This window comes from Dromiciops gliroides, chromosome 1 (assembly GCF_019393635.1).
Source record: "Dromiciops gliroides isolate mDroGli1 chromosome 1, mDroGli1.pri, whole genome shotgun sequence".
Taxonomy (NCBI): domain Eukaryota; kingdom Metazoa; phylum Chordata; class Mammalia; order Microbiotheria; family Microbiotheriidae; genus Dromiciops; species Dromiciops gliroides.
The window spans coordinates 679,384,743-679,412,558 of NC_057861.1; the positions used below are offsets into that span (position 1 = coordinate 679,384,743).

Here is a 27,816-nt window from a genome sequence, read left to right on the forward strand (position 1 = left end):
AATTTTGGCGTACTGTTTTTGTTTGTGGAAAGCCTGTTAAATGTAATGTAATAAAAATTATCCATTTTACATTCTATAATGCTCCCTATCTCTTGTTTGGTAATAAATCCTTCCCTTATCTATAAAATTGACAGGTGAATTATTCCACACTCCCCTAATTTGCTTATAACATCAATCTTTATGTCTAAGTAATGTACTCACTTTAACCTTATCTTGGTGTGTAGTGTGAGGTGTTGGTCTTTGCTGTTATTGTTCAGTTGTTTCTCAGTCACGTCTGACTCCATGACCTCATTTGGGGTTTTCTTGACAAAGATACTGGAGTGGTTTTCCATTTCTTTCTCCAGTTCATTTTACAGATGAGTGAATGAGTCAAACAAGGTTAACAAGGTTATGGTCACATAGCTAGTAAGTGTCTGAAGCCAGATTTTAACTCAGGGAGATGTCTTCCTGACTCTAAGCCATAATATATTATTTCATCTTAGGTTCATAATAACTCTGGATGGTAGGTACTATTAGTAGTTTTAAAAATAAGAAAACTAAGGCTCAGGGTGGTTAAGTAACTTAATACAGCCAATGAGTGTCTGAGGTATGATTTGGTCTTGACTGACTCCAAGTGTAAAATTCTCTCTTTAGGTCATGTGTTTCTTGGCTTAATTTCTGGGGTCATTGTTGAAGTTAATTTTTTTTCCTTTTCCTCTTAGTGACTTCTCTTTGGTTTATTTTAAACCATATTTTTAAAAAATGTGTTGGAATTCCTCACTCCACCCTGACAATGTACAAGTCCTTTTCCTATTATTTTCTTTATCTGGAAGCCTCTTTTGAAGTTCTTTATTCCCCCTTCTTTTCTTGCCATCCCCTTATTGTTGATTTGGGGGTGTCATTATTATCTTTACTCAGTCAGGGGTTATTGTGTAGCTCTTTGACAACCTTTTATTCCACCATCTTGCCAGAAGTTTCTCCAAATCTTGTTTTTAATGGGGCTCTGTGGGAATGACCAGAGCACTTCTTTGTAGAAAGCCTCTGAGCATTGCAGGGATACCATTTGAGGGAAGCATCATGGCCCTTGCAACTCCTAGAGCCCCACTCCTTGTTTGCCTTTTCCTCTTTCTCTTCAAGATGAGGAAAAAAACCAGTGGTATCATTGAAGGTGTAGACAAAAATTTCCATCTACTCAGTCTTACTAAATTAATGTTTCTATGGGAGGAAACTTGCATGGGACATCCCTTAAAGGAAGGGGGTAACCCCTTGTTTTCACTGGGGGTATAGTAAAAATTTTAGCTAATAATAATGGTTAAATAATGCATTTTTAATTGAATGATTTCAGGGTCGTGTGTATTTCAACCCTACAATTGATCAACAACAGGCCTGCCCCACTTGCACCAAATCCTTGCTGGATGGAGACTTTAAAATAAAATACGATGTGAAAAGGGACACAGTCTGTGACCTGCAGGTCAGTTCCCATTTAGCATATGAGCTAACAAATAGGTGTATGAAATTCAACCCTTAACTTATCTCTCTCTTGATTCAGGTGGTCAATAAATATTTTGCACAATTTTTTGCACCAAAAAACCTGAGGAACATGGTCAAGAATGTAGTTTTTGTGATAGACATTAGTGGATCTATGGCTGGTCAGAAAATAAAGCAGGTGAGTGACATTTTGCAAAATTGAAAAGTTTCATCAATTAACTCTGACCCACACACCACAGACCAAATGTTATCCATCTACTCTGAGTTTTTCTTTAAAAGGCAGGGTTGCAGAGATTGAATTATATCCCAATTCAGAAGTTTCCTATTGGAAAGAGCATGGATCTGATGGTCAGGAGATGGGTTTTCATCCACTCACCAGCTGTATGATTTAGGGAATTTTTTCAACCCCTCTGTGCCTCAGTTTCTTCATCTGTAAATAGTAACAATAATGTCTGCCATGGTAGCAGAAATAGCACTCTTATAATCTGACTCATGCTGGGCAGGCATAGGACAACATAAAGACCAATAAGATAATGGTACCTGCCTTCAAAGAGTATACCACTGAGTAGGTACAAATAAGATATACAGATAAATTTTATATGAGTTAGAATACGATAACTCCATAAAGAAAATGTGAAATGTTGAGATCATTGATATAGGTGGCCGAGGTGGCACAGTGCAGAGACCTTAGTTCAATTCCTGCTTCTGACACTTCCTTTAGCTGTGTGACCCTTTGCTACTTAACCTTCCTCAGTTTCCTCATCTGTAAAATGAGTATAATCCTAGCACTTACCTCTCAGGATTGTTGTGTGGATCAAATGAGGTAATATCTGTACAGCACTTTGCAAACCTTAAAGTGCTAAATAAATGACAACTATAATTATCATTGCATCAAATAGAGAAATTCCAGATGGCAGGGTGAGGGTGAAATTATCATATTAGGGGAAGCCCAGAGAGATTGAGAATGTACAGCATGGAATTTCTCTCTATGGATGCAACTGTATGGCCTTGGAGTTGCATTGAGAACATAGTCTTCCTGACCCTAAGGCCAGCCTCCTCCGTGCCACATTGCCACTCTGTGACATTTTTATCTGCGTCAGAGATCCGTGCATGTCTTATACGTAAGTCCTTGCCTGCCCCAGGGCTCCCATTCCTATTGATCAACAAGACCTCTTCATTCTAAATGTGGCTTTTTATGATTTTTCTTCCTATCTCCCTTGTTCCCACTGCAGCCTTTTGCTCCCCTGGGAGCTTCTCAGCTCTCTCTGCTCTATGCATTCAGTGACCTGGTCCATCCCAGCCTCCCCGTTCATCTGCCTCCTGGCTGGGGTTGATGGGTATGACTTCCATTGTCTGCGACTGAAGGGAGGTGATGCTGCTCAGTGGTACTTCCCTACAACAGCCTTTCCCAACCTCTCAAGTGTCAAGCTCCATTCTTCTAACAAGCTCGGTTCTTTCTTCTAGACCAGGCAGGCTCTCCTTAAGATCCTGGATGACATTAAGCCAGATGATTACTTCAATTTCATCCTCTTCGGGGGCCACGTAAAAGCATGGAAAAATTCCCTCATCCAGGCCACAGATGCCAATTTGCAGGAAGCCAGAAAGTTTGTGGAAACCTTCAGTCTTGCGGGCGGTAAATGCCAGTGGGGCTTTGTCCTCCTTTGCTCCTTGTACCTACCGTTCGACACTCAGTAATTTTCATCTTTTTCTCCTTGAAACAAAACAACCAGCTTGGCCCCTTTTCCAAACTATCCCTCTTTACTTCCAATGCAGCAACAAATCTGAATGGTGGCTTGCTAGAGGGGATTAAGATCCTGAATGAGGCCCATGAAGTTGATCCCAGGCTCAAAAATAATGCTCCCATTGTCATCATGTTGACAGATGGTGAACCTACTGTGGGTAAGTCTGTGAAGGTCTTGTAAATCAGGCCAATTTGTGAAGCTCACTTAACAAATGCTGAGCATCTACTAGGAGCAAAGCTAGGGACCTTGCTATTGGGTAGGGGAGACAGATGAGTTAACCCTGGACCCTGCCCATAGGGGCTTACTGTTTAGTAACTAATAATGATGACACTGATAACAACAACTAGCATTTATATAGCATTTTAAGGTTTGCAAAACACTTTACAAATATTTTCTCATCTTCACAACAACCCAGGAAGGTGGGTGCTACTATTATGCCCACTTTGCAAATGAGGAAACTGAGACAGACAAGCCGGGAAGGACCTAGGAGTGTAGGAGAGGAGAAAGAAATAGAAATCCCCCCACTGAAGGGGTGGGTTACGACTTTGCCAATTTTTATGTTTGAACAAAGGGGAGACTAATCTTGCCCAAATCCGAATGAATATCAAGAATGCCATCCGAGGGAAGTTTCCACTCTACAATCTGGGCTTTGGAGAAAATGTTGACTTCAAGTTCTTGGAGGCGATGTCTTTGGAGAATAATGGGGCAGCCCGCAGAATTTACACAGATAATGATGCGGCTGAGCAGTTAAAGGTACGTGATCCCTGGGGCTTCCGAAGCTGGGCACACCTGGTCACAGGCAATGCCTGTCATTCTCATGCAGGAAAAAAACAGAAAACAAAACACTCCAGAATGTGGGAATGAGTCAGGGACCTAAGAAATCATCTGGTGCAATCGCCTCATAATATGGAGGGGGAAACTGAGGCTGAAGAGAAGGGATTTGACAGAGGTCATCTAAGTACAGAACTGGAACAAAGTGTTTTGTTGCTGGGCCAGATCAAGCAAGAGTGAAAACAGGCAGATGGCCTGATCATCGTCTGCTGTTTCTGTGTCTTACATAAATGAAGGTGCTTTGTTATCAATTCCTCCTAGAAAACAATTATAGAAAGCTGAAAAGTAATTACTGAAAACTTGATCTGTTGTGTGAAGGAAATACTGCAGTTCAGCATCCATCACTAATTCGCTCTGTGATCCTGGGCAAATCACTTCCCCGCTGGCCCTCATGCTGCTCCTTAGTAAAAACGAAGGGTTGCGTTAGATGGTCACTCCCAACTCTAACATTCTCTGTCCTTGAAATCCATTACAAGTCACTGGGGCTGGGAGGGGGGGGGTGGTCCTAGAAACATTCCTCCCACCGGAAGCCCTCTGAAGTCTATCATTCAGACTTGCATGAACACAGACAAATGACGAGATTCTCCTGAGGTTGGAAACACTGTTACTCCCTCCATTCAGCAACTTGAACAAGGTTTGAGGGAGGAGGCCAGAGGGCCTCAGTTGTGTAACGTCTTTTCTCCAGAGCAGCTTCTCATGTCTCCTGCAGGGTTTTTACGAGGAAGTTGCCAATCCCCTGCTCACAGATGTGGAATTCCAGTATCCCAAGGACTCTATTCAAGCCCTGACGGAGAATCGGGTCAAGCAATTCTATGAGGGCTCTGAAATTGTGGTAGCTGGACAGCTCACTGACCGTGGAAAGGAGGGCTTTAAATCCCAAGTGACTGGCCGTGGAGTGAGTAGCCAAATAACATGGATTAAGTGATAGAAGCGGGGCAGTTAGGTGGCGCAGTTGGTAGAGCACCAGTCCTGGATTCAGGAGGACCTGAGTTCAAATCCGGCCTCAGACACTTAACACTTACTAGCTGTGTGACCCTGGGCAAGTCACTTTAACCCCAATTGCCTCACTTAAAACAAAAACAAACAAACAAACCAAAAAAAAACCCCAACAACAAGAGATAGAAAGGACCTTAGAGATACCACATCCAACTCTTTTGTTTTACAGATGAGGAAACTGAGGCAGGCAGCAGGGAAGTGACTTGCTCAGAGTCACAGAGCTAGTAAGTGTCTGAGACAGGATGTGAGACCAGGTCTTACTGAGTCCGGACCCAGTGTTTCCTCTACACAAATACAATGCCTCCTCTCTTCTCCTTAGCTTCAGGAGAGACAGCCTGCAGAATATGAAGTCCACACATGGGCTACTCTTTCCCCAACCCTCTCTCTGGAAGGCAGCTGAGCCACATTTTTCTTCCCAAGAATCCCAGGCCCTCAAACTCCACCCCGAGTCATGCTCTGGCCAGGACATTTGTGTCTGGGTCAAGCAGAAAAAAAAAAAAAAAACGTACCCTCAAATTAACTTGTTAAGCCACCTTCGTTCTGTGGAGAGAGAGCCCTTGGGGCAATGTGAGGCAGTTGCTGGATGAAGCAGAGCACGTCAGGCTGTTGCAGGGAGGGAATCCCTTGGAAAGGGCACCATCTGGTAGCTTCCCAATTTACCTAATTACTTTTGCTACCCAGGTGTCAAGCTCTGCTGTCTCTCTCCTGCTGAGGGAGCACAGGTACTATAAGTGACCTCTATGTTTCAGCACCCAGGAGAAAATCCTAGCTCATAGTGCTAGAACAGCCCTGACCCGGGAGGGTCACCCCCCAAATGCAGATTAAATACTAGGGAGGTAAAAACCAACATAAGCGCATCCCTTGCAGAGAAGAATAACAAACAGCTCCCCTATATATCCCAAATACAGTATTGGGCCCAGAAGTGAAAGGATAGGACCCAAATCTTTTCTCCAGTTCGCTTTGAAAATATTAGAAAAAAGTGAGCTTTATTCATTCAGCTTCATTCATTTATTAGCTGAGCCCTAAGCATTTAGGAGGTGTTAGTGCCTGGTGCCTAGTAACTGCTTAACAAATACTTGTTGACTTGGAGGGACTCCAAAGGTGGAGGTGGTGGTGGTGAATGTGAAGAGGGATAAGATGTGGTCCCTGCCTTCAAGGAGCTTATCATCGAATTGGGGAGCCAAGATGTATGTACACAGAAAGTTACACAACAGTGCAAAGGCTACCCCAAAATATTTAGATACCTAATGGCCAGGTAGGTGCTGCCTATGGTGAGTACTACATCATGCATTCAGAGGATGGAGAGGTCATTACAAACTGGGGTGGTCAAGGAAGGCTATACAGAAGAGGCAGAAATGTGTGTATGTATGTGTACATGCACATATATGTGATGTACATATGTATACACACACACACACACACACACATATATATATATAAGGGGGAAAGAGAGAGAGAGAGGCTACATAAGAGACAGAAATGTAATTGGGCCTTCAACAAGACATGGAAATAGGGCAGCTAGGTGGCACAGTGGATAGATCACTGGCCCTGGAGTCAGGAGGACCTGAGTTCAAATCCAGCCTTAGACACTTAACACTTACTAGCTGTGTGACCCTGGGCAAGTCACTTAACTCCAATTTCCTCACTAAAAATAAATAGACAGATAGATAGATAAACAAACAAACAAATAAATAAATAAAAACAAGACATGGAAGCAATAACCCACATCCTGTCTGACGATCAGTGAAGAACTTGGTCTGGATGGGGTGGAGGTGATGGCTTTCCCTCTGGAGCAGGGAAGTAGGTTTGGGAAGGCAGAGCAAAGCCAGCTGCCGCATGGCACAATGGAGAGAGCCCTTTGAATCTCAGCTCTGCCCCTTGTGTGACTGCTGGTGAGTTACTGAGCCATTCTGCATCTCAGTTTCTTCATCTTTAAGAAAACTTTAAACAGGGATGATAATACTTGCACAGCCTCCCTTAGAGTGTTGTTGTGGTGTAAGCTGTGAGGTGCTACAATAGATGTGAACTCTCATTATTATTGGAGAGGGCCTCAAATACCAGGACAAGGGATATGGTTTTGCAAAAAGTAAGACGACTTGAGTTCAAGGGCTGGCCGGGTGTCACCACATTGTCCCCAGACCTCATCCAGTGCGCTTTTTTCATCTCTACAACCCACAGGCAGGCCAGGATCTGGTAACAACATGCTCGGTTGATGAAGAAAAAATGGAGAAAACTCTCCGAGAGCGAGGTCACATGTTTGAGCAACATATTGAGAGACTCTGGGCTTATCTCACCATCCAACAGCTGCTAGAAAAACGGTAACAGCCACAGTTCACTCCCGATTATCCACAGAGTAGAGCAATAAACCAGATAATCCAAACAGTTCTTCTATTTGGCTCCAGGATATCTGTTGTGTTTTTTTCCCCTTCTTTTTGACAGATTTACTTTCATCATTGTGTTTTGCTTAATATGTTTTTTTGTTTACTAAAGTAAGGCAATCGGGGTTAGGTGACTTGCCCAGGGTCACATAGCTAGTCAGTGTTAAGTGTCTGAAGCCGGATTTGAACTCAGGTACTCCTGAATCCAGGGCCGGTGCTCTATCCACTGCACCACCTAGCTGCCCGTTAATATGTTGATATTAATCCATTAGTCAACTATAATCATTGAGTACCTATCATTGTTAAAAAATTTTTTTTTTAAATTAGGTTTTGTTTCCTGAGCATCCATCAGCCAGTGTTGGGAGAAGGTAGTCCAGAATATTTTAGGGGAGTGTGAGATTTTTTTTTTTTTGCAGGGCAGTTGGGGTTAAGTAACTTGCCCAGGGTCACACAGCTAATAAGTGATAAGTGTCTGAGGCTGGATTTGAACTCAGGTCCTCCTGAATCCAGGACCGGTGCTCTATCCACTACGCCACCTAGCTGCCCCAAGTATGAGATTTTAAACTGTCATGAATTCTTCTGTAAGGGGACAATACATGACAGAAGTAACTGAATGATGATTAAAGAAAAAGTACTCCATGAGATTTATGAGTATTTGTCGTGGAATCAAGAACTACTCTCCCAGGTTTACAACAATCATTTATTTGTTCAACAGTTACTTATTAAGTACCTTATTAAGGAGGCAGCTAGGTGGTACAATGGACAGAGCACTGGGCTTTCAGTCAGGAAGACCCGAGTTCAGATCCAGTCTTAGACACTTACTAGCTGTGTGAACCCGGGCAAATCATATAACCTCTATTTGCCTCAGTTTCCTCAGTCGTAAAATGAGTATAATTATAACACCTATGTTACAAGGTTGTTGTGAGGATTGAATGAGATAATAATTGTAAAGTGCTCAGCACAGTGCCTAGCCCATAGTAGGTACTATATAAATACTTAGTCCTTTCCCTTCCCCACCTCCACTAGTTCCAGAAACCATGCTAGGCAAAGTTTTTTCAATGTTTTCCAATGAGATATCCATATCTCTCTGCCCCCTGTGTCAGGAAGTCCTGGGACCCCTGACAAAGAGCTCACAACTGGTGTTATCTCTCAGGACAAAAGCAAACAGTGAGAAGGAGGTAAATGACCTGTCTGCCAAAGCCCTGGAATTGTCTCTGAAATACAAATTTGTGACCCCTCTGACCTCCATGATCATCACCAAGCCAGGAGACCCTGATGACCAGCTTGCCATTGCTGATAAGCCAGGAGAAGAAGGTATGGAAACTTCTTCAGTCTATGGGATACGGCAGTTCTCAAAAGACATTCAGCAAGTTTTCAGGGCTGCTGGTCTAAACCCACCTTGGTCTGTACCAAGTATCTCCTACCATACACCTCTTCTCTGCTTGGTAGCTTACAGAAGAAGCAAATTTATTTAAACCTTACTTATTGTCTTAAATGCTTGCTTTCCTCTCCCCAGAGATAGCTGAATGTAAGTTCTCAGTTGTATAATTCTTTTGGGGATGATTTTTTTTCGGGGGGGCGGGGAATGAACTACATGCAGCTTCTCTGGCTTGAGGAACAATTGATGGATGCTTGCTTTCTGGGGAAGTGCTGTACCATAAAGCTATTGGCTTCAAAATAATTTGACACACAAGCCCTCTTTGAACAAGATGATCTCTTTTCCCCTCATGACCATGCATGGAATATGAATTGGAGCCTGGGGGGTGGGGTGAGGTGTGTGCTTTGTCTCAATGCTGAGCCTTCCCAAGTTATCAGTAGGGATATTTCCATGAGTTTCCATGTTTTCTTCTCAATACTTGATCTTGTGGATTTCCTAATTAATCACCAGGGTTTTCCCAGACTTCTGGAAGCTCCATTATTTCTCATTCACCTAGGCTCTGGGTCCCCTTGTTAATAATCATGAGGAGAATCATATTAATTCCTTACATATATGTACTATTTCATGCCTCTCCAAGCATTTTCATATCAATTATATGATTGTGCCCTCACTATACCCTTGTGAGGTAAATAAATTAGGCATTATTATCATCACCTCTACCACCACCATCATCATTATTTTGGGAGCAGGTAGGTGGTGCAGTGGATAGAGTGTTGGGCCTGGAGTTAGGAAGACCTAAGTTCAAATCTGGCCTCAGACACAAGCCATGTGACCCTGGGCAAGTCACTTAACCCTGTTTGCCTCAGTTCTTCATCTGTAAATGAACTGGAGAAAGAAATGGCAAACTCCCATATCCTTGTCAAGAAAGCCCCAAATTGGGTCATGAAGAGTCAGACACTATTGAAATTCTTGTTTTACAGGTAAACTGAGGCCGGGAAGGATGAGGTGATCCACTTGCCCAAAGTTATATACAAAGTTAATGATGAGATCAGGACTGGAACACCGGCTCTCTGATTCACAACTCAGGGCTCTTATCCCTGCACTGTGATGCCTCAGGAATTCAGAAATCCCCCTTTTGTGGTTATAGTGGGCCCTAGAGAGGAGCAGCATTGGCAGCCTCAAAGACTTGGCTCCCTAGCCATGACCACTCAGATCCTCCTAGGGTTTTGTATACTTTGCGCACAGAGCTGCTCACTCCTGTAGATCCCAAGGACCGGCTGGGCGACTTCCCCCAGTGAAGTTTTGTGCTATATATATTGAGGGCCCTTTGCCTCGTGGCTCACACATGGGAGGGGAATGGGTGAGTTGCATGCTCTTTCCCCCTGGAAGCCTTTGGTGATGTGTGCGTTCTGTTTTGTTTTATCCACAGTGCAGAGCAGGCCGAGGAGGAGTAAGTACTGAGCTCTCCCTGAACTGACCCCTACCGTCTGTACAGAGTCTCTCTCTCCCTTCTCCCCTGGCTCCTTCTGCAACCCATAGGGGGATACAGAGCAGATGCCATCAATGCCACAGAAGTAGTCGAGGGGCTACCTTTCCCCTAGTTTAAGTTTTTTGTTCCCAGACTTCCAAGACATTGTTTTAGGGGCCAACAGAGTCAACCAAGTAGTGGGTACCACCGTATACCACTTCCTCTTGGGGCATCATAGAGACACCCTCCCCCTAAACATGTTCCCAAGAAGGTCCCTGTAGGGTCAAAAGAGAGGGAAGTTCCTCCAGGGTTGTCCGAAGGAAGGGCTTCTTCCCCCCAAAGTAATTCTGTCCTGTCCTGATAACTCTTTGTGTGGGAGAAAAACCTTTCCTCTCAAGGGCTGGCTGTGTCAGATAGTCTCCATGTGATAATAAATATGCATTGTCCCATTGGCCACATCCATCAAACAGTGGGCCTTCTGCACCCTATATCTGCCACCTCTCTGTCAGGAGATGACTCCTCTGGAATCATGGTAGGTCATTGGATCATGGCTTTCAAAGTGACACGTTTTCTATAGTGTTGTTACTGTGAAAGTTGTTCTCTTGGTTCTGCTTACTTCACTCGGCACTAAGCCTTCCCAGGCTGGTGTCCCCCTTTATCGCTTCTTTTGGCACAATAATATTCCCTTAGATTCATGGCAATTACATGTATACAGTATTTTATTCAGCCACTCCTCAACTAATGGGAGCTCTCCTCCCATCCGTTCTTTGTTACTACAAAAAGAGATGCTATCAATATTTTTGCACATATGGCTTCTTATCTGATTTCTTTGGGGGGCATAGGACTGGTATTGCTGGGTAAAAGGTTATTCAGAGTTTAGTAACTTCTGGGACATCGTTCTGGCTCATACCTACATCAATAGTACACGATCGCTGATTTTTAAAGCATGCTGTTATCTCCCAATACTTAGCACAGTGACTGGCAGGCACACAGCAAACACATAATCAGTGCTCATTGATTGATTGGTTGATTGATTTTTCCTGGGCAGTAATGGTGCTTCCGGCTCAACATGTCCCTCCTACACCACCTCGGGTTCCTCCTCGTCCTCAGGGTCCTCCAGCCCATGTGACCGGTGGTAAGGCCATTCATATTCTATGACAAATTCCAAGGAAAACCACTTGGATTGGGAACAAGTCCAAAGAGGGGGTACCCAGGGAGGTTTGGACACCCTCCACCTGGCAGTGTGGGCACATCTCAGCTTCCCGGGTGCCAGTTACTCTTTGTATTTCCCATCCCAGAGAAGCAGCTGTTCAGAAGCCTGTCCGGGTTGGTGGGCCAATACCCAAGTTACCTGTGGCAAGCCCACTGTCACAAGGCCCAGACATTCCTTCCTGGTCATTTCATGGCTCTCTCAGGCTTCTGTAGCCTTTTCTTCAGACCCCTCTGAGTGCCACAAAAAGTGTTGTGCTTGGGGGCAGCTAGGTGGCACAGTGGGTAAAGCACCAGCCCTGGATTCAGGAAGACCTGAGTTCAAATCCGGCCTCAGACACTTGACACTTACTAGCTGTGTGACCCTGGGCAAGTCACTTAACCCTCATTGCCCTGCCAAAAAAAAAAAAAAGTGTTGTGCTTGTGTCAAACCCATAGAAACAAATTCTGAGACAGAGACTCAGACAAGGGAACCTAGCTAGTAAGTGACAGAGCTGGGACCTGAACCCAGATCTCCTAATGCCCAGAACAAGGTAGGTTGCCCTCTCTGGGTACTTCTTATCTAGCTTTTCCTTAACTGAAGCTTTCCCCTTCGAGGCAGCTATGTAGGCTAGTACATATAATCTTGGACTTGGAATTAGGAAGATCTGAGTTCAGCTCCTACCTCAGATGCATAGTATGATCCTGGGCAAGTCACTTAACCTTTCCTAGCCTCAATTCCTCATCAGTAAAATGGGGATAATAATAACACTTCCTTCACAGGGTTGTTGTAAGGACCAAAGGAGATAATAGTTGTGTGTGAATATATACATATATATATGTATATGCATATACACATACATAATATATATACACATATCTCTCTATATGTATGTGTGCATATCATCATGATTGCTAGCTGTTCTTCAGAAAGAGATTCATAATTCCTTGCTCGAGTCATAAAAATAGATAGCTCTTTAAGTTTTCTAAGGCTTTCTGGGGCTGGTGGCCACAGAGAAAAATGGGAATTTCAAATGAAAGGGGAAAGAATAATGTTCCACAGTCTTAAATATTTACCGTGGGCCCCACTGAAATACATACAGGATTGGTCTTGACTTGCCTTCCTCCCCTCCTTTTGCATTGGCTCACCTTCTTTCAGCTCTTGTTTTCATAGTCAGTCTCGCCCACAAACTTCAAAGTGCCTTCTTTCTGGGTGTTGCTGAACAGAAAGCTGAGGGTGGAATAGTGGTGAGGGGATGCTGAGGGGAGTGAGAACTTTTAATAAAAAATTCAGAGTTCATGTCCATTTCAGAGAATCCCAGATTTGTGACTGTTTTCAGAATCCAACTTGTTTCATTCCTTCACATCACTGTTAGGCATCATCTTTCATTGTACCTCTGCCTACTATCTCCCTGTTCTGATTCTTCTTAGGAGCTAGGAGGCTGGGCTATCAGCTATGCAGAAGAGATTGGGAATAGGGCTGCACTCTCTAGGAGACAGATTGCTTCCCCTTCTGGCAAAATGGCATCCAAATGGTTCAAACTGTCCTATATACCTTGCCCACCCCCCAAAAAAAAGTTTGCCTCAGATAGCAGAATTTTTAGTTATACCTCTGCCCACAGTGGATGGAGACCCACACTTCATCATCCAGGTGCCTGAGAAAAATGATGCCATCTGTTTCAATATCAATGAAGAGCCAGGTGTGGTGCTGAGCCTCATCCAAGACCCAGACACAGGTTGGGGCTGATGTGGGCCTGGGGCTGAGGGTGGGATCACATAACTTTATGGTAGTTGGGGAGGGGGAGGTATGTGGGAGACAAGTATGAAGGGGACCATGTAACTCATTGGGATCCCCATACTCTTTTTCCCCCTCAGGGATCACAGTGAATGGACAGCTCATTGGTGATAAAAATTATAACAATGGGAAGAACAAAAGCACTTACTTTGGAAGGCTTGGGATTATGAACCAGAAGACAGGATTTACATTAGAGGTGACACCTCAGAACATCACCCTTCGCTCCAGCATGAAAGGACCTGTATTTTCCTGGTTGGACAAAGTCACACTGAGGCAGGAAGGGTAAGGTACCCCTAGCTCACTTGAGAGAACAGGGTATAAGATTATCTCTGGGCAGTGGACACTGTCCACATTTTCCTTCCCCAGAATACAAAAGTCAAGTGTTCACTCTACTGATCTTTGCATTAGAAGAGATGAGGCAACACAAATAGAGAAGGCTAAGTCCCTCCCTTCAAGGTGTTTGCAGTCTAAACTGGAAGACTAGGAAGCATGTGTGCATGTGTATACACACACAGTAGCCTCAGGAACATTTGGGAGGTTTTCCAATCCAGGTGTCCATCCATGATGCCAGCAGGAATCATGGGATCGTAGGATGAGAGACTTGACATGGTCCAGATCCCACATTTTACAAATGTAGGAACCAAGGACTAAAGAAGTTCAATAGTCTGTCCAAGGTCACATAGCTACCAAGTGACCAAGCTGGTATTTCTTTTCTCTTTTTTTCTTTTCTTTTTTTTGGTGGGGCATTGAGAGTTAAGTGACTTGTCCAGGGTCACACAGTTAGTAATTGTCAAGTGTCTGAGGCTGGATTTGAACTCAGGTCCTCCTGAATCCAGGGCTGGTGCTCTATCTACTGCGCCACCTAGCTGCCCCCCCCCCAGCTGGTATTTCAATTCAGTCTCTGACTTTAAATCTTGGGCTCTTCCTACCACAGGGTGACAGTGACTATCATCCCTACTCGGAAACTGCTGGTTTCCATGGATGATGGTGCCACCCTGGTTGTCATCTTGCACCATGTGTGGAAGAAACATCCAGTCCACCAAGATTTCCTTGGGCTATATGCAGCAGACAGCCACCAGATGTCACCACGGACACATGGATTGCTGGGTAGGATTCCAGGCTGCTCTGGTTTTGTGGTTCTTAGGATGTGGATGGGAAGGGGCTTCTCTGGGGGCAAATGGATAGCAACCCCTGGAATTCCAAGGGCCACAGGGCCTGAGCCTCTCACTCTTATTATCTGCAGAAAATTTCTGTGTTTCCTGAGACATGGCTGACACCATAACAAGTTCTTAATATCAACATACAGAGGATGTTTGAAACCCTCTGACCTTTATGCTCAATATTGAAAAGTAGCATCTTATTTACTGAATTTCTAATTCTGGGCAAGACTTGTAGCCTATCTAGATCGAAAATGTGGGACAAATAACAATAAGAGGAGGCTCCAGCAGTGTGGGACTGTATGGGCCAGTGATTTCCAAAGAATGACAGTTAATGGTCCACATGGTTTCTCCAGTAATGTTAATGTAGCCATTTAATTTAATGTTCATTTAGACATGATAATGACTAAAGTTTTTTTCTGGCATAAATTATGTAAAAATTCTGTGGCCCCGAAACTTTGCCTAGTGCAACCTCATATCTCCACAACTTTTTCCCCATGGGCCAAGGGTTACTGGAGCTCATTAAAAATAGGACATAACTATTTCAGGAGTCTTGTTGACCATAATTTTATTTCAAGGTGGTGGACTGAACTATAAATTAATGATGAGTTATATTTTGGTGCTATTTTATATCTCGAAATTCATCAAAATCAGCTTGGAAAAGTTATTATGGAATAGACACAAAATACCAAGCAATTAAATTTAATACAATGAATCATTTCATTCTGCTCACTGATATGTCACCCAAAGTAACCCTATTTACTCACTCAGCACTAGGGCTTACCCTTTGCAATGGTGATTTAAAGTACAGGAGAGGCCCCATAGGGTCTATGGCCCTGCTGGAGTGGTCCTTCCTATGAAAAACAAGAGACCCACTAGTCTAGACTAAAATTGATGGACCATGGAGTTACATCCAGACAGGAAGTTTTTATTAATTTCCCCTTCCTTCATTCAGCAAACATCGAGCCAAGGCTCTGTGTTGGGTGCCTCAATCTTTCATCTCTCAGAAATCACACGTCTTAACCATTATCTGTGATGGAAATTTTCAGGGCAGTTCTTCCATTCGTTTGATTTTGAAGTTTTTGATGTCCGGCCAGGCTCTGACCCTAAGAAGCCAGATGCTACAATGTTGGTGAAAAACCACAGACTGATGGTCACCAGGTAAATCGATTTGCAAACTCTGCCTTTGGGTACTCCCTTCAGGCCTTTCAGGGTCTCCACTATGGTTAGGACAAGGTCATAAAACCCCCTCTGAGGTGATTGGGCCTCTTTTCAGGACAAGTGTCCAGAGGCTGAGGTCTAGACCACTTAATTCTTCTAAGGGCAAATGAGTTTGAAAGGCAGACTCCCCTCACTCCATCCCCGCCCCTTCCCAGATGGTAGGGGAACAATCTCTCACATCACTCCAAACATCTCAAGAGTCTAATGAATTGAGGACAGGCCCTAGTGATGGCAAACTCTGTGTAGATTATGACCACAGCTTCCTCAGGTCCTCAAATCACTCTGCACAATCTGGCCTGAGGGAATATTAGTCATTCACTTTATAGGCTAAATAAGTTAATCAGTCTTAGGCTAAAAACTCCACCTTGCACTCTCAACCATTTTCTGGACTTTGTTTCTAGTTTTAGCTAAGATCTCCTTCTCCTCTCCCCTCTCTACCATCCACCCACACCATTGGGAACACAGTGAGAAAGACTTGGTTTGCAAGGAAAGAGTAAAATTCAGAACATGCTAAAAAAATTCTAGGTACAAGAAATCATAGTACTGAGACGTTATGTGACTATATAAATTAACTAATTCATTATTTAAATTACTATGTGACTAGTAAATTAACTTGTCAGGCCTACTCTTCCTAATTAACACTAGCTCCTTTCTCTCCACGGGGATTTTGAGCCTCCTAGCATTCTTCCTATTTTGATTAGAAGTCATTCCAAACAATATACACTTACCTCATGATCCCCACTTCCCAATGATGTCTTACTACCAGTAGGTCTCTGCTCACCTTCCAGTGTGCTTTGACTAGCTAGATGACAGGTTTAAAATCAGTGCTGCATTCCTAGCTAATTAATAAAACATAATAATACCTTGCTGGCTACTAGTTCTTTTCCCACACCCAATGTTGCTAAATCAAATCTGATGCCAGATTACGACAAACATTTCCATCATCAGTTTTACCCCAAAGTTCACCAGAAAACACCATCTCAATGTATACCTTCTCTAATCCCTCACTGTCTCACAACACAGTGGCTTTGATCTAGTCTAAGAAAGAAGGAATTTCAAAGTCAGCAAATCTCCAAGCATTTATTGGATGTCTTCTGTGTGCAGCTTTTTAGACTAGGAATTGAGAAAGCTTCTGGGGAGGTGGGGGAACCTGGATGGCACAGTGGATAGAGCACTGGAGTCAGGAAGACCTGAGTTTAAATCTGGTCTCAGATACTTCCTAGCTGGGTGACCCTGGGCTAGTCACTTAATCCTATTTCCCTCAGTTTCCTCATCTGTAAAATGAGCTGGGGAAGGAAATGGCAAACCATTCCAGTATCTTTGCCAAGAAAAGCCCAAACTTGGTCACAAAGAGTCAGACACAACTGAAACAAATGAACAACAACTGGGGAGGTGGAGAAGTGACAGGTCACAGGAGATAATTTCTCACTTTCTCCTTCAAAAAATAACAATGAGGGGCGGCTAGATGGTGCAGTGGATAGAGCACCGGCCCTGAAATCAGGAGTGCCTGAGTTCAAATCTGGCCTCAGATGCTTGACACTTAATAGCTGTGTGACCCTGGGCAAGTCACTTAACCCCAATTGCCTCACCAAAAAACAAAAACAAAACCAAAAACCAATGAAATACCAAAAAGAAATAAAACTACCCGAAACCATTAAAAGGATGTTTTTAGGGGGGAAAATTTCAAAGAAGTAATAAAGTAAAAGTTTCAAAACAATGAAAAAATATTATGAATTAAAAGAAGCTGAAAACAAAATCTCCAGAAGAAAAACATAGTAGAAAAAATCCCCAGCCACAAAGTACCCCAAATAAGCTAGAATCCCTTAAAGGCATGATATAATGAATAGTATAGACACTGAAGGAGTTAATGTATAAATGAGCAAAAGTATCACAAGAATAGATAAAAAGAACCATCATCATAAATTTAAATCTATAATTTTAGCTGTAAAATTTAGACCTTAGCTCCCAGCCTCTAAATTCAATATCCTTTCCAGTGTAACAAAGATTCTCAACACAACATGATGAAAAAGCTTAGGAATTTAGAAATATCCACCGCAAATACAAACAAAGCAATAGGCTCAGTGAAAAATATAATTATTTCATTTGAGGTCAGAATGAATGAAATAGTAAATGAAGCAAAAAAAAAAATGAGCTCGGAAGATGGTGGGAAAGGATTTGGAATCAATGCAGATAAAAGTGGCATCTGTAGAACAGAGTAAAAAGAGAGAATATTTAAGAATTATTGACCTTCCCCAAAACTGTGAAGAAGAAACTCATCACTATATTTCAGGAAATCATATAAGAAAAATTTCCCATAAATATGGGAAAAGTACAAATTTCAAGCCAAAAGAATTCACAGTATGCGAGTAAGGGTGAACCTGAAAATTGGAGCTTCAAACTTATAATGACAAGGAGACCATATTATAAATGGTCAAGGAAAAAAAGACATTATATATCTGAAAGTTCCAATTAATATTGCAAAATATTTCCCCTAAAGTTATCATCAAGAAAAACAAGAAATACAACTATAGGAGAAACTTGAATATCATATTCCAAAATATGAAATATGACTTCATCCCCAAATCAATTTCCATGAGAGGCTAAGGATTCTTTTAAGAGATAAAAGATGGTTGATTTAAATCTACATGAATCTGATGAATTTATGATGGGGATGGCACAACCTTGGATTGGTTTTTGACATTAAAAACCAACAAAACTACAGAGTTAGAAATTAATCATCAGGGGCAGCTAGGTGGCGCAGTGGATAAGGCACCAGCCTTGGATTCAGGAGGACCTGAGTTCAAACCCAGCCTCAGACACTTACTAGCGGTGTGACCCTGGGCAAGTCACTTAACCCCCATTGCCCTGGGGGGAAAAGGGAAAAAAAGAAATTAATCATCAAAAATTAATGGGCAGGGGGAAGCTAGGTGGCTCAGTGAATAGAGCACTGGCTCTGGATTCAGGAGGACCTGAGTTCAAATCTGGCCTCAGACACTTGATACTTACTAGCTGTGTGACCCTGGGCAAGTCGCTTAACCCTCATTGCCCCGCAAAAAAACAAAAAACCAAACAACAACAAAAACAAAACTAAACTAAACTAATTAATGGGCAAGGGGCAGCTAGGTGGCACAGTGGATAGAGCACCGGCCCTGGAGTCAGGAGGACCTGAGTTCAAATCCAGCCTCAGACACTTAACACTTACTAGCTGTGTGACCCTGGGCAAGTCACTTAACCCCAGTTGCCTCACCAAAAAAAAAAAAAAATTAATGGGCAATTTAAAAATGTGATTCCACTAGTTACAACTAATTGCTATGTCAATACTGCTATGTCAACATTTCCCTATGTTGTCATAAGGGAATTTTAAAATTTCAGTAGTATTATTTGGTTAACAACCATGTGACAAATAGGTTTGAGAGGGGAAAATAGGGAAAAGGGGAACAAAGGAATAAACTGGTTTTGGATATGACTGAATATTCAAATGACATAGAAAAAAAGAGCAGGTTAATAAGGGAAAAGGGGTGGAGGTAATAACAGAATGACAGTCCTGTAACAAACAAAGGATGGGGGAATAATGAAGAAGTAGAGTTTTTGCAAAATATAGTTATGCAACTTACAATTGTATGAAATATAGGAACTTTTTTTGCGTTGTGTATGTGTGTATTAAGGTTGGAGAAGGAACAGGTTTTTTGAAATAAGAAAGAGTAATTCAATAGAGTATGACAGAAGATAAGTCAAGTGGAACAATTATAACCTTCAATTTGATAAAAGTCCTACTTCAAAGTCACATAATGGTATAGTGGTAGCCCAAAGTTCTCTAAGGTTATGCCAGTGTAGAACTACATTTGGCAAATAGGGTTCTATAAAGGACATGATTAAAAACATCCGAATTAAATCAAAATATGTTTTATTTTTAAAGTTTTGTTGATGTTTTTTATGTCACAGTCACTGCCCAATATGTCATCCCCACTCTCTGACACTGAACTCTTTCTTGTAATAAGTACAGTTAAGCAAAACTAATCAAGAAACAGCTAGGGGGTTTAATAGATGGAGCACTGGACTTGGAGTCAGGAAGACCTGAGTTCAAATCTTACATCAGACACTTATTAGCTGTAGGACCCCAGACACGTGAATTAACCTCTCTCAGTCTCAGTTTCCTCACTTATAAAATGGGGATAAGTGATGGCATCTACTTCACAGGGTTGTTGTGAAGACCAAGTGAGATACCATATGTAAAGTTCTTTGCAAATCCTAAAGTGCTAAATGCTAGCCATTAGCCATTAATTAATCAACAAGACACCCAACAACTTTTATTAGGTTTTTCATCATAGTCCTATCTCTCTTGTGAGAGGATGGAGGTATGTTTTATCTCTCATTCCATGGCATTGTTATTCTAATTAATCAGAGCTTGCCTGTCTTTTAGGCTAGGTGGTATAATAAATAGCGGTGCTGGACCTGGTGCCAGGAAGACCTGAGTTAAAATCCTTCTTCAGACACTTCCCCCCTGTGTAACTCTGGGCAAGTCATGTCTATGTCTGCCTCAGTTTCCTTATCTGTAAAATGGGGATAATAATAGCACTTACCTCCAAGGTTGTTAAGGATAAGTTGAGATATTTGTTATGTGCTTTGCAAAACAAAAAGCTCTATATAAATGTGGGCTATTATTATTTTAGTATTGTTTTCATTTCCACACAGATAGGTGGTCAGAAAAGGGAAGTGGGTTTTTGTTGTTGTTGTTGTTTTTTTAGTGAGGCAATTGAAGTTAAGTGACTTGTCCAGGGTCACACAGCTAGTTAAGTGTTAAGTGTCTGAGGCTGGATTTGAACTCAGGTACTCCTGACTCAGGGCCGGTGCTCTATCCACTGCGCCACCTAGCTGCCCCAAAGGGAAGTGTTTTAATAGACAAATGACATTTCAGCATTATTATAAAAATAGTTTTGATTTGATAGACTTCCTGAAAGAGTCTCAGAAATTCCCAGGAGTCTACAGGCAATGTTTTGGAAAACTGCTGGGTAAATTGTTATCCTGGTTCTTCCTAATTCATTCTGCTTAATTTCATGCAAGTTCTCCCCAAATCTTCTAAGTTCCTCATATTTATAATTTCTTATCGTGTAATGGTATTCCACGATATCTGTATACCACAATTTGTTCAGACATTTTAGCATCAGGAAGCACCTACCTTGTTTCTAGTTATTTTGTACCACAAAATGTGTTGCTATGAATATTTTTATATGTATGGAAGCTTTGTTTCTGCTTTTTACCTACTTGTATAAAAGAGTATGAATATTTTGGCAACTTTTCTCCCATGATTCCAAATCCAACATATGCTTTAAGTATTCATGACTTCAATGCAAAGCTGAGGATGGAAGAAGACAGTGAAAAATACGTTGGAAAACATGGTTCAGTAGTAGTAAATGAGAGAGATAATGGCTTATAGACTATACAGAAGTATTGCATAGGTATCTTGAATATTCTTTCTTTCTTTTTTTGTTGCGGGGCAATGAGGGTTAAGTGATTTGCCCAAGGTCACACAGCAAGTAAGTGTCAAGTGTCTGAATCCGGATTTGAACTCAGGTCCTCCTGAATCCAGGGCTGGTGCTTTATCCACTGGGCCATCTAGCTGCCCCCAAACTTAGGCTTAGGATGAAGGTTCCAATTCTCTCATTTTACCACTACTAGAAGGCAAGCAATTCTGTTACATATTGTACAGGCTAAAATTTCAGACTATACAGTGATATGGATGGATTTTTCATTGCATGGTCTCCAGAATATTCTCACACTCATCAAAAACTTTGTATGTAGTAACAAGAACAACCCTGAAAAAGGACTTTGGAGGTGTTCATATTAAAGATGAATTATTTGGGACAATGAAGAAAGGCATTGCATTCAGTGCATATAGAAAATATTTCATCACTCAGTCTTCCCCTGACCTCTTGACTGAAACTGAGGAAGAATTACAGTAAATTAAGATGAATGAAGTCCAAATTGATGGTTGCTATGGCCACTAAGTGTTCAACATCACAAGGAGTAACATTCCCCATTGCTGGCGAAGCTCTTCAGGCTTTGGAAAAATTAAATAGTAGTCAGCTTAACTACATGCAGTTGGAAATTGATATTAAAAAATTAAATTATAATTTGGCCAAAATGACAAATTTAGTGCTAAAAGACTTGCCCAAAAAGATTCTAAAAGTTTCAACATGTTATCAGTTTTCCTCCTATGTAAACATTTCCAAAAGGAGATAATTTGAATTCTGTAGGTTTTGTTTACTCATTACCTGGATACACATGCAGTAAAAGAGAAAAGATGTTTTATTTTTGCTATAAGAGCCCTCTGCTACAATTTATAGCAAGAAAACTACAGATGGGAGTAATTAGAAAGATTGAATTAAATAAAGGGAATGAATTAACAGCAGACTTACTTTGTGAAATACCTCCAAAGCGACATGTACATAAGCATAATTTTGCTAAACCAAAATACCTGCAGGAAAAAGAGGAATGAGGAATAATTAGAGGTTCAGTTGAAACTGAAGCCACTATTGAATAAACTGTATTATAAGCACTGGGAATGCTAAGTATTATAAGATCAGCTTTAAAAGCCCAGTTTTTAGTACTAGACATCTGAAATCATTATACATTAAGGTAGAATGTTCAGAATAAAATTCCATGAAAAAAATAATAGCACTTCTTATATGTTCATTTTCTTTTCTTTTTTTTTTTTCATGCGGCAATTGGGGTTAAGTGACTTGCCCAGGGTCACACAGCTAGTAAGTGTCAAGTGTCACATTTGAACTCAGGTCCTCCTGAATTTAGGGCTGGTGCTCTAGCCACTGTGCCACCTAGCTGCCCCCTTGTATATTCATTTTTCAACAATACAGATCCTAAAACAACCACTTCTACTTTTTTCATCTTAAAGCTAAAGAATTTTGTGTAATATTTTAGGACATTATTTCATATAGCAACACAATCCATTTTTATTAGTTTCAGAGCTTCCCATAATCCTCAAAATTGTGCACAATATGGCTAAATCAAGATATTCTTTTTTTTCCCCAAGAACAATAAATACTTTAATATGCATTCAGACTCCATCAGTTCTTTCTCTTTAGATGTTTATGTATATTTTTTTCATCATAAGTCTTCATCATATGAAAGGAACCAGAGAGGAAGGCAGGTAAATCCTTTATTATGGAGGATGGAAGAATCTTACAGGATGAGAGCCCTGGGGACGTTGGGGTGGCAGTTTGCATTATTGGAAGGAGTACCCACACTAAGGAATAGTTATTACATATGTTCCAACTAGTCTAGTCAGGAGAATTGTTCTTCAGGGGCTTGCAGTCTCTTCTTTCTGTATAATTTTTGCTTAGCACTGACCCTATCCTTCTATAGACATTGCTGAGCATGTTCCTTTTACCCTCCCCCAACCAGAACCTGCTCTCAAGAAAACAGCACTTTTACTAGGTTTCAGGCATTGGTTAGAAGGGCAAGGAAAGTATTTTTTGGGATGGCAAAGGTAAGGCTACCCTGATGCATCTTTTTATTTTTTTATTTTTTATTTATTTTAAAATTTTTTTCTTTTTTTTAAATTTTCTTCCTCCCTCTCTCCTCAACCCTCCCTATGAAATCAAGCAATTCAATATTTCATACTTGTGCTGTTATGCAGAACACCTTCACCTTCCTTGAAAGTATTTTGCTTTTTACTACTCTCTCCCAGAATCTGCCCTTCCCTCCTTCCCCTCTTCCCCCCCCCCCTTATCTCCCTCCCCTCCCCCGGGGCAAAATATATTACTGTACCCACTTGAGTATGTATGTTAGTCCTTCTTTGAGTCAATTCTGATGATATTAAAGTTCAATCACTCCCCAATTCCTTCCCCCTCTTCCCCTCCCCTCCATAAGCTTTTTTCTTGTTTCCTTCATGTGAACAACCTCTCCCCAGACCATCTTTCCCCTTCCCCCTCCCCCAGTCTATTTCTCCTACACCTCAACCCTATTTTAAGGATGTCATTATGGGTTAGTTAGGTGGCACAGTGGACAATGCACCAGCCCTGGACCCAGGAGGCCCCAAGCCCAAATCCGGCCCCATACATAAGACACCCCACAAAGAACAAAACATAACATCCCTTTGTATTCAGTTCAGACCTGTGTCCTCTGTATTAACTTCCCATATAGGAATGTTAACAGTTTGATCTTTTAATATCCCTCATGAAGTCTTTTTCTTGTTTATCTTTTTATGCTTCTCCAGTGTCTTGTATTTGAAAGTCAAATTTTCTATTCAGTTCAGGTCTTTTCATACCAAATGCCTGAAAGTCTTCTTTCTTAAATCAAGGTATTCTTAATGACATAAAGAAAAGCCATCCTTTCTCCTTGTATCCTTTCCCCTCCCAAGACAGGTTATACTTTTTTTTCTAATTGGACATTCAGTTGATACATTTTTAAACCTTAACAAAAACAGGAAATATGTGCATTATCTAATGAATTTGTTGAGGAGAGAGTTATTTTCCTTTCTGGAAATATCATTTTGTGCCTGATAGGTGGTAATGTATTCACTTTGAGGACGAATATTAGCTCCTAAAGAAATCTAGGATTCTTGAAAGTCATTCCAAAATTCTTTGAGACTCTTGCAGCAGTTTGTAAGTTCTACTTGACTTTGTTCTTTTGTTAATGACATTAATGTTGCACCACAGCTCTTGGCTTTGAAAATGTAAAATACATTTAGTAATTTTCAGCAATGGGTGATTTCCACTTATTTTTTGGAAATGGAAGTTTAACCCTTTATGGAACATTAAAAAAAATTCTCAAAATGGATAAATGCTTATAATCCCAGAGGCTAAATGCTTATAATCCCAGATTGAGTTTAAAGATAATGTCATCAAGTCAAAGCTGATAATGACCAACTGAAATGTTGATAAAGAATAATTTTAGTGCTGATAGGGTTTTTCTGTGAAAAAGCCCATAAATTTACATAGCACAGTAATAATTGAATCTGTAACACTTAAACATGCTAAGTGATTTACATTGATTCTGTATTAGTTGGTACACAGCACAGATGGATTTAAAATTTGTTTCACAAAGAAAAATCTGTGACCCCAAAATGTGGTCATTAATAAGATCCAAATTGAGTTGTTACTGTAGTTACAGCCATTATTTTGCAGTCAAGAACAATGACTGGTTGCAAAATAGCCTTTTATGATTCTGTAAAAATTTTCAATACTAGCTCCACAGGGCAGTTAAACAATAAATTCTACTTACACTACATGAAAATGAATGGCTATTTCTGAACTTATGTAGGCATAAGATAACTCAATGTTAAGATAATTTTTATTGTGATTGTTGAAAATAGAAAATGCATGTGTTCTAAAGCATAACCATATGTTTAGGGTAGTATTACCACAAATACAAATATCTCTGACAAATTTATATAGCAACAAAGAATTATATTTCTCTTGTGATAGGTTTATGAGTATTTTTATTCTCTCAATTTCTCTCTTAAAAAATGTAGTATTTGAGTCTCAATGCAGTGAGCATCATGTCATCTAGAAATAGAAGCAATGAAAAGATGGTGTCTTCTAGATGAAATTCCTCTTTCATTTAGCCTTTCTTCTTCCATGGCAGTGTTCACAGTTCATAGAGAGATATTGCTGATGGAGAATGAGCTGGGGCCAAGTTTAAAGGGGGTAAGAGAGGGACGTAGGCTGTATTTGGGAAATTGTGCAGCATCTTCAATGAACCTAAGCTGCTCCCTCATACAAAACTCCATAATTTTTAATGCCAACATCCTCCCGGTGATGACATGTGGTTTCAAATCATAGAGCACCACAATCATAAAATAATGAAAATTGCTATCAGTAGGAAGATTCATGTTGATGGAAAGTTAGGCTTCAGGATGTTACCAGTGATGACTTGCATGTAAGAAATGACCTGAATGATGCTATTCAGGAAATATATGAACAGAAAATGAGGTGGGCTGGTCATATAACAAGAAGGATAGATGACAGCCTGAATTCTCCAGTGATACCCATGGAATGTTAAGAGACCTTAAAGAAGACCTTAAGAATATCGGGTACATTCTCCATAGAGAACTTCTAGAAGGAAATGAAATGAATAAGAATTCCACAGAACATGAAGGCAAAAATTAATTGTGATTTCCATTATTGGGGGTAAAGATTCCACACTGAAACAAGGCAATTATACTATGCTTACTCTGCCATTGACCCGAGAGAATATCAATATTACACATCTGTACACCTAATGGCATACCAACTAAATTTGTAAAAAAAATTTTGAGCTTCAAAATTAGATATATTTTAAATATTGTACTGATGCACTTTGTTTTGACATTACAGAATGAACCCTTTCCTTGGAGAATGACTAAACAAATTATATAAAAATAGGATTAATATGATGCCATAAGAAATTAAAAATATGAACAGTACTCAGAAATACAGGAAGATGTATGAAGTGGTATAAAGTGAAAAAAGCAGAACCAAAGCCACAACATATATAGTAACTACAATTGTGTAAATAACATAAAAACAACAGAATTAGAATATGAAAAAAACACACAGAAGGGAAAAAGTTCAGAAGAAGAAAATAGGACATTTTTGTTACTATCTTTTTAATATAACTCTTAAAAACAAACTTTGACAGAGGTTAACACTTTCATGTACCATCTTTTTTATTCTTATTTTTACATTTAAATCATTATCTTTTTTGATGGTTTGCTAAGATTATATTTGTACCAAAAAAAACATCTTTGAAGTGAAGTAAGAGAAGTAGAAAGTAGTTCCTACTCTTCAAAAGTTAATCATCCAGCTAGGGAGACAAGATAAGCATGTATAAAATAACTAGAGAGAAATTATAATTATCAGTCAAAATAATAACAAATACAAGAAATTATCATAAAAATTGTATTAACTACAGTAAGGGACAAGGGCGCATGTAGTGTGGAAACCGTTGCAGTTTGTTCAGTAGTTTTTCAGTCATGTCCAACTCTTCATGACCCCATTTGGGGTTTTCTTGGCAAAGATACTGGAGTGGTTTGCCATTTCCTTCTCCAGCTCATTTTACAGATGGGGAAACTGAGGCAAACAGGATTAAGTGACTTGCCCAGGGTCACATGGCTAGTAAGTATCCGAGGCAGATTTGAAATCAGGAAAATGAGTCTTCTAGGCCCCTCACTCTATCCACTGCACCACCTGGATGTACCATTGCAGGGGTGTACCATTAAGCAAAGAAGACTTTCTGTGAGTTTTTACGTGGGGCCTGAAAAGAAATAATGAACATGTATTGGAATGGAGAAAGAGATAAGCAAGCATACTAGGCCCTTTGAGGCTCCACTACCTACTCCCATTAATCCACAAACTTGGGTGGGTGAAGAGAAAACTACTAGACTCATGCATGGCTGGGGATCCACTTTTCTTGGGTGTTTTACAAGTCATATATTTCTCCTTCTAGGGGCTCACAGAAAGACTATAGAAAGGACCCTTGGCTGGGCAATGATGTCTCTTGCTGGTTTGTGCATAACAACGGTGATGGGCTGATTGATGGCATCCACACTGACTATATCATCCCCAGCATATTCTAAATCCAACATCTGGGAAAAATCTTTTGTTCTCCTTAATGACTTTGTGGTTCGGATCACATGGGAACAACCTCTTATCATTTGGACCCGAGCTTAAATGGGAGGAAAAGCATCCTCAGCCTATGGGATGGGGCTAGATGGAGCAATGGTCAGCAGTTTGAAGTGCACACATGCCTTATGAGCTCACTCCATTCTGCTTTTTAAATTAGATTTCTCCCTGATCTCTTTCAAATTCTGTCATGTAATTATGATTGATATTTTATATGCCTCATTAAACAGTACCTCTATTCTGCTTCACAGCTGTGTACATTTAGGGAATGGGGGAGTGATTATTGGGGAGATTGACATCTGAAGAGCCCAAAACAATCCATACAGAGAACTTTAAAGATAGACCTTCAAACATGGCAAAGCTGGAAGGGAGGGAAGAAGGGGATGGGGAAGAGAATGGAAGTGCTACCAGAAGTCAAAACCAAGATACCTGGAATCTACCCTCCCAAAGGATCGGCATCTTCACCTTCTTAGAGCCATCAGAGTTGATTGCCTAGGGACTAGAGAGCACTTTTTAAAAATCAGACTTGTCCAGCAACTCGCCTCATTTCCTATCATCTGAATCCTCTCTTAAA

General features: G+C 40.9%; 1 protein-coding gene and 1 pseudogene across 2 annotated transcripts in view; both read left to right on the forward strand.

Annotated features, from left to right (window-relative positions):
* ITIH1 (inter-alpha-trypsin inhibitor heavy chain 1) overlaps positions 1 to 27,490 on the forward strand; it is a 37,609-nt gene extending 10,119 nt beyond the window's left edge. For both annotated transcript variants that reach the window (XM_043977824.1, XM_043977825.1), the window contains 15 exons: positions 1,325 to 1,450; positions 1,529 to 1,645; positions 2,932 to 3,100; positions 3,241 to 3,366; positions 3,781 to 3,962; positions 4,750 to 4,935; positions 7,215 to 7,354; positions 8,568 to 8,728; positions 10,222 to 10,242; positions 11,309 to 11,395; positions 13,071 to 13,184; positions 13,324 to 13,525; positions 14,178 to 14,350; positions 15,450 to 15,561; positions 27,067 to 27,490. In XM_043977824.1, coding sequence (XP_043833759.1) covers positions 1,325 to 1,450; positions 1,529 to 1,645; positions 2,932 to 3,100; positions 3,241 to 3,366; positions 3,781 to 3,962; positions 4,750 to 4,935; positions 7,215 to 7,354; positions 8,568 to 8,728; positions 10,222 to 10,242; positions 11,309 to 11,395; positions 13,071 to 13,184; positions 13,324 to 13,525; positions 14,178 to 14,350; positions 15,450 to 15,561; positions 27,067 to 27,196 — 2,046 coding nt within the window. In that variant the 3' untranslated portion in view covers positions 27,197 to 27,490. The remainder of the gene's footprint in view (positions 1 to 1,324; positions 1,451 to 1,528; positions 1,646 to 2,931; positions 3,101 to 3,240; positions 3,367 to 3,780; positions 3,963 to 4,749; positions 4,936 to 7,214; positions 7,355 to 8,567; positions 8,729 to 10,221; positions 10,243 to 11,308; positions 11,396 to 13,070; positions 13,185 to 13,323; positions 13,526 to 14,177; positions 14,351 to 15,449; positions 15,562 to 27,066) is intronic.
* On the forward strand, positions 19,971 to 22,170 carry LOC122740872 (annotated as a pseudogene).
* Positions 27,491 to 27,816: the final 326 nt, after the last annotated feature.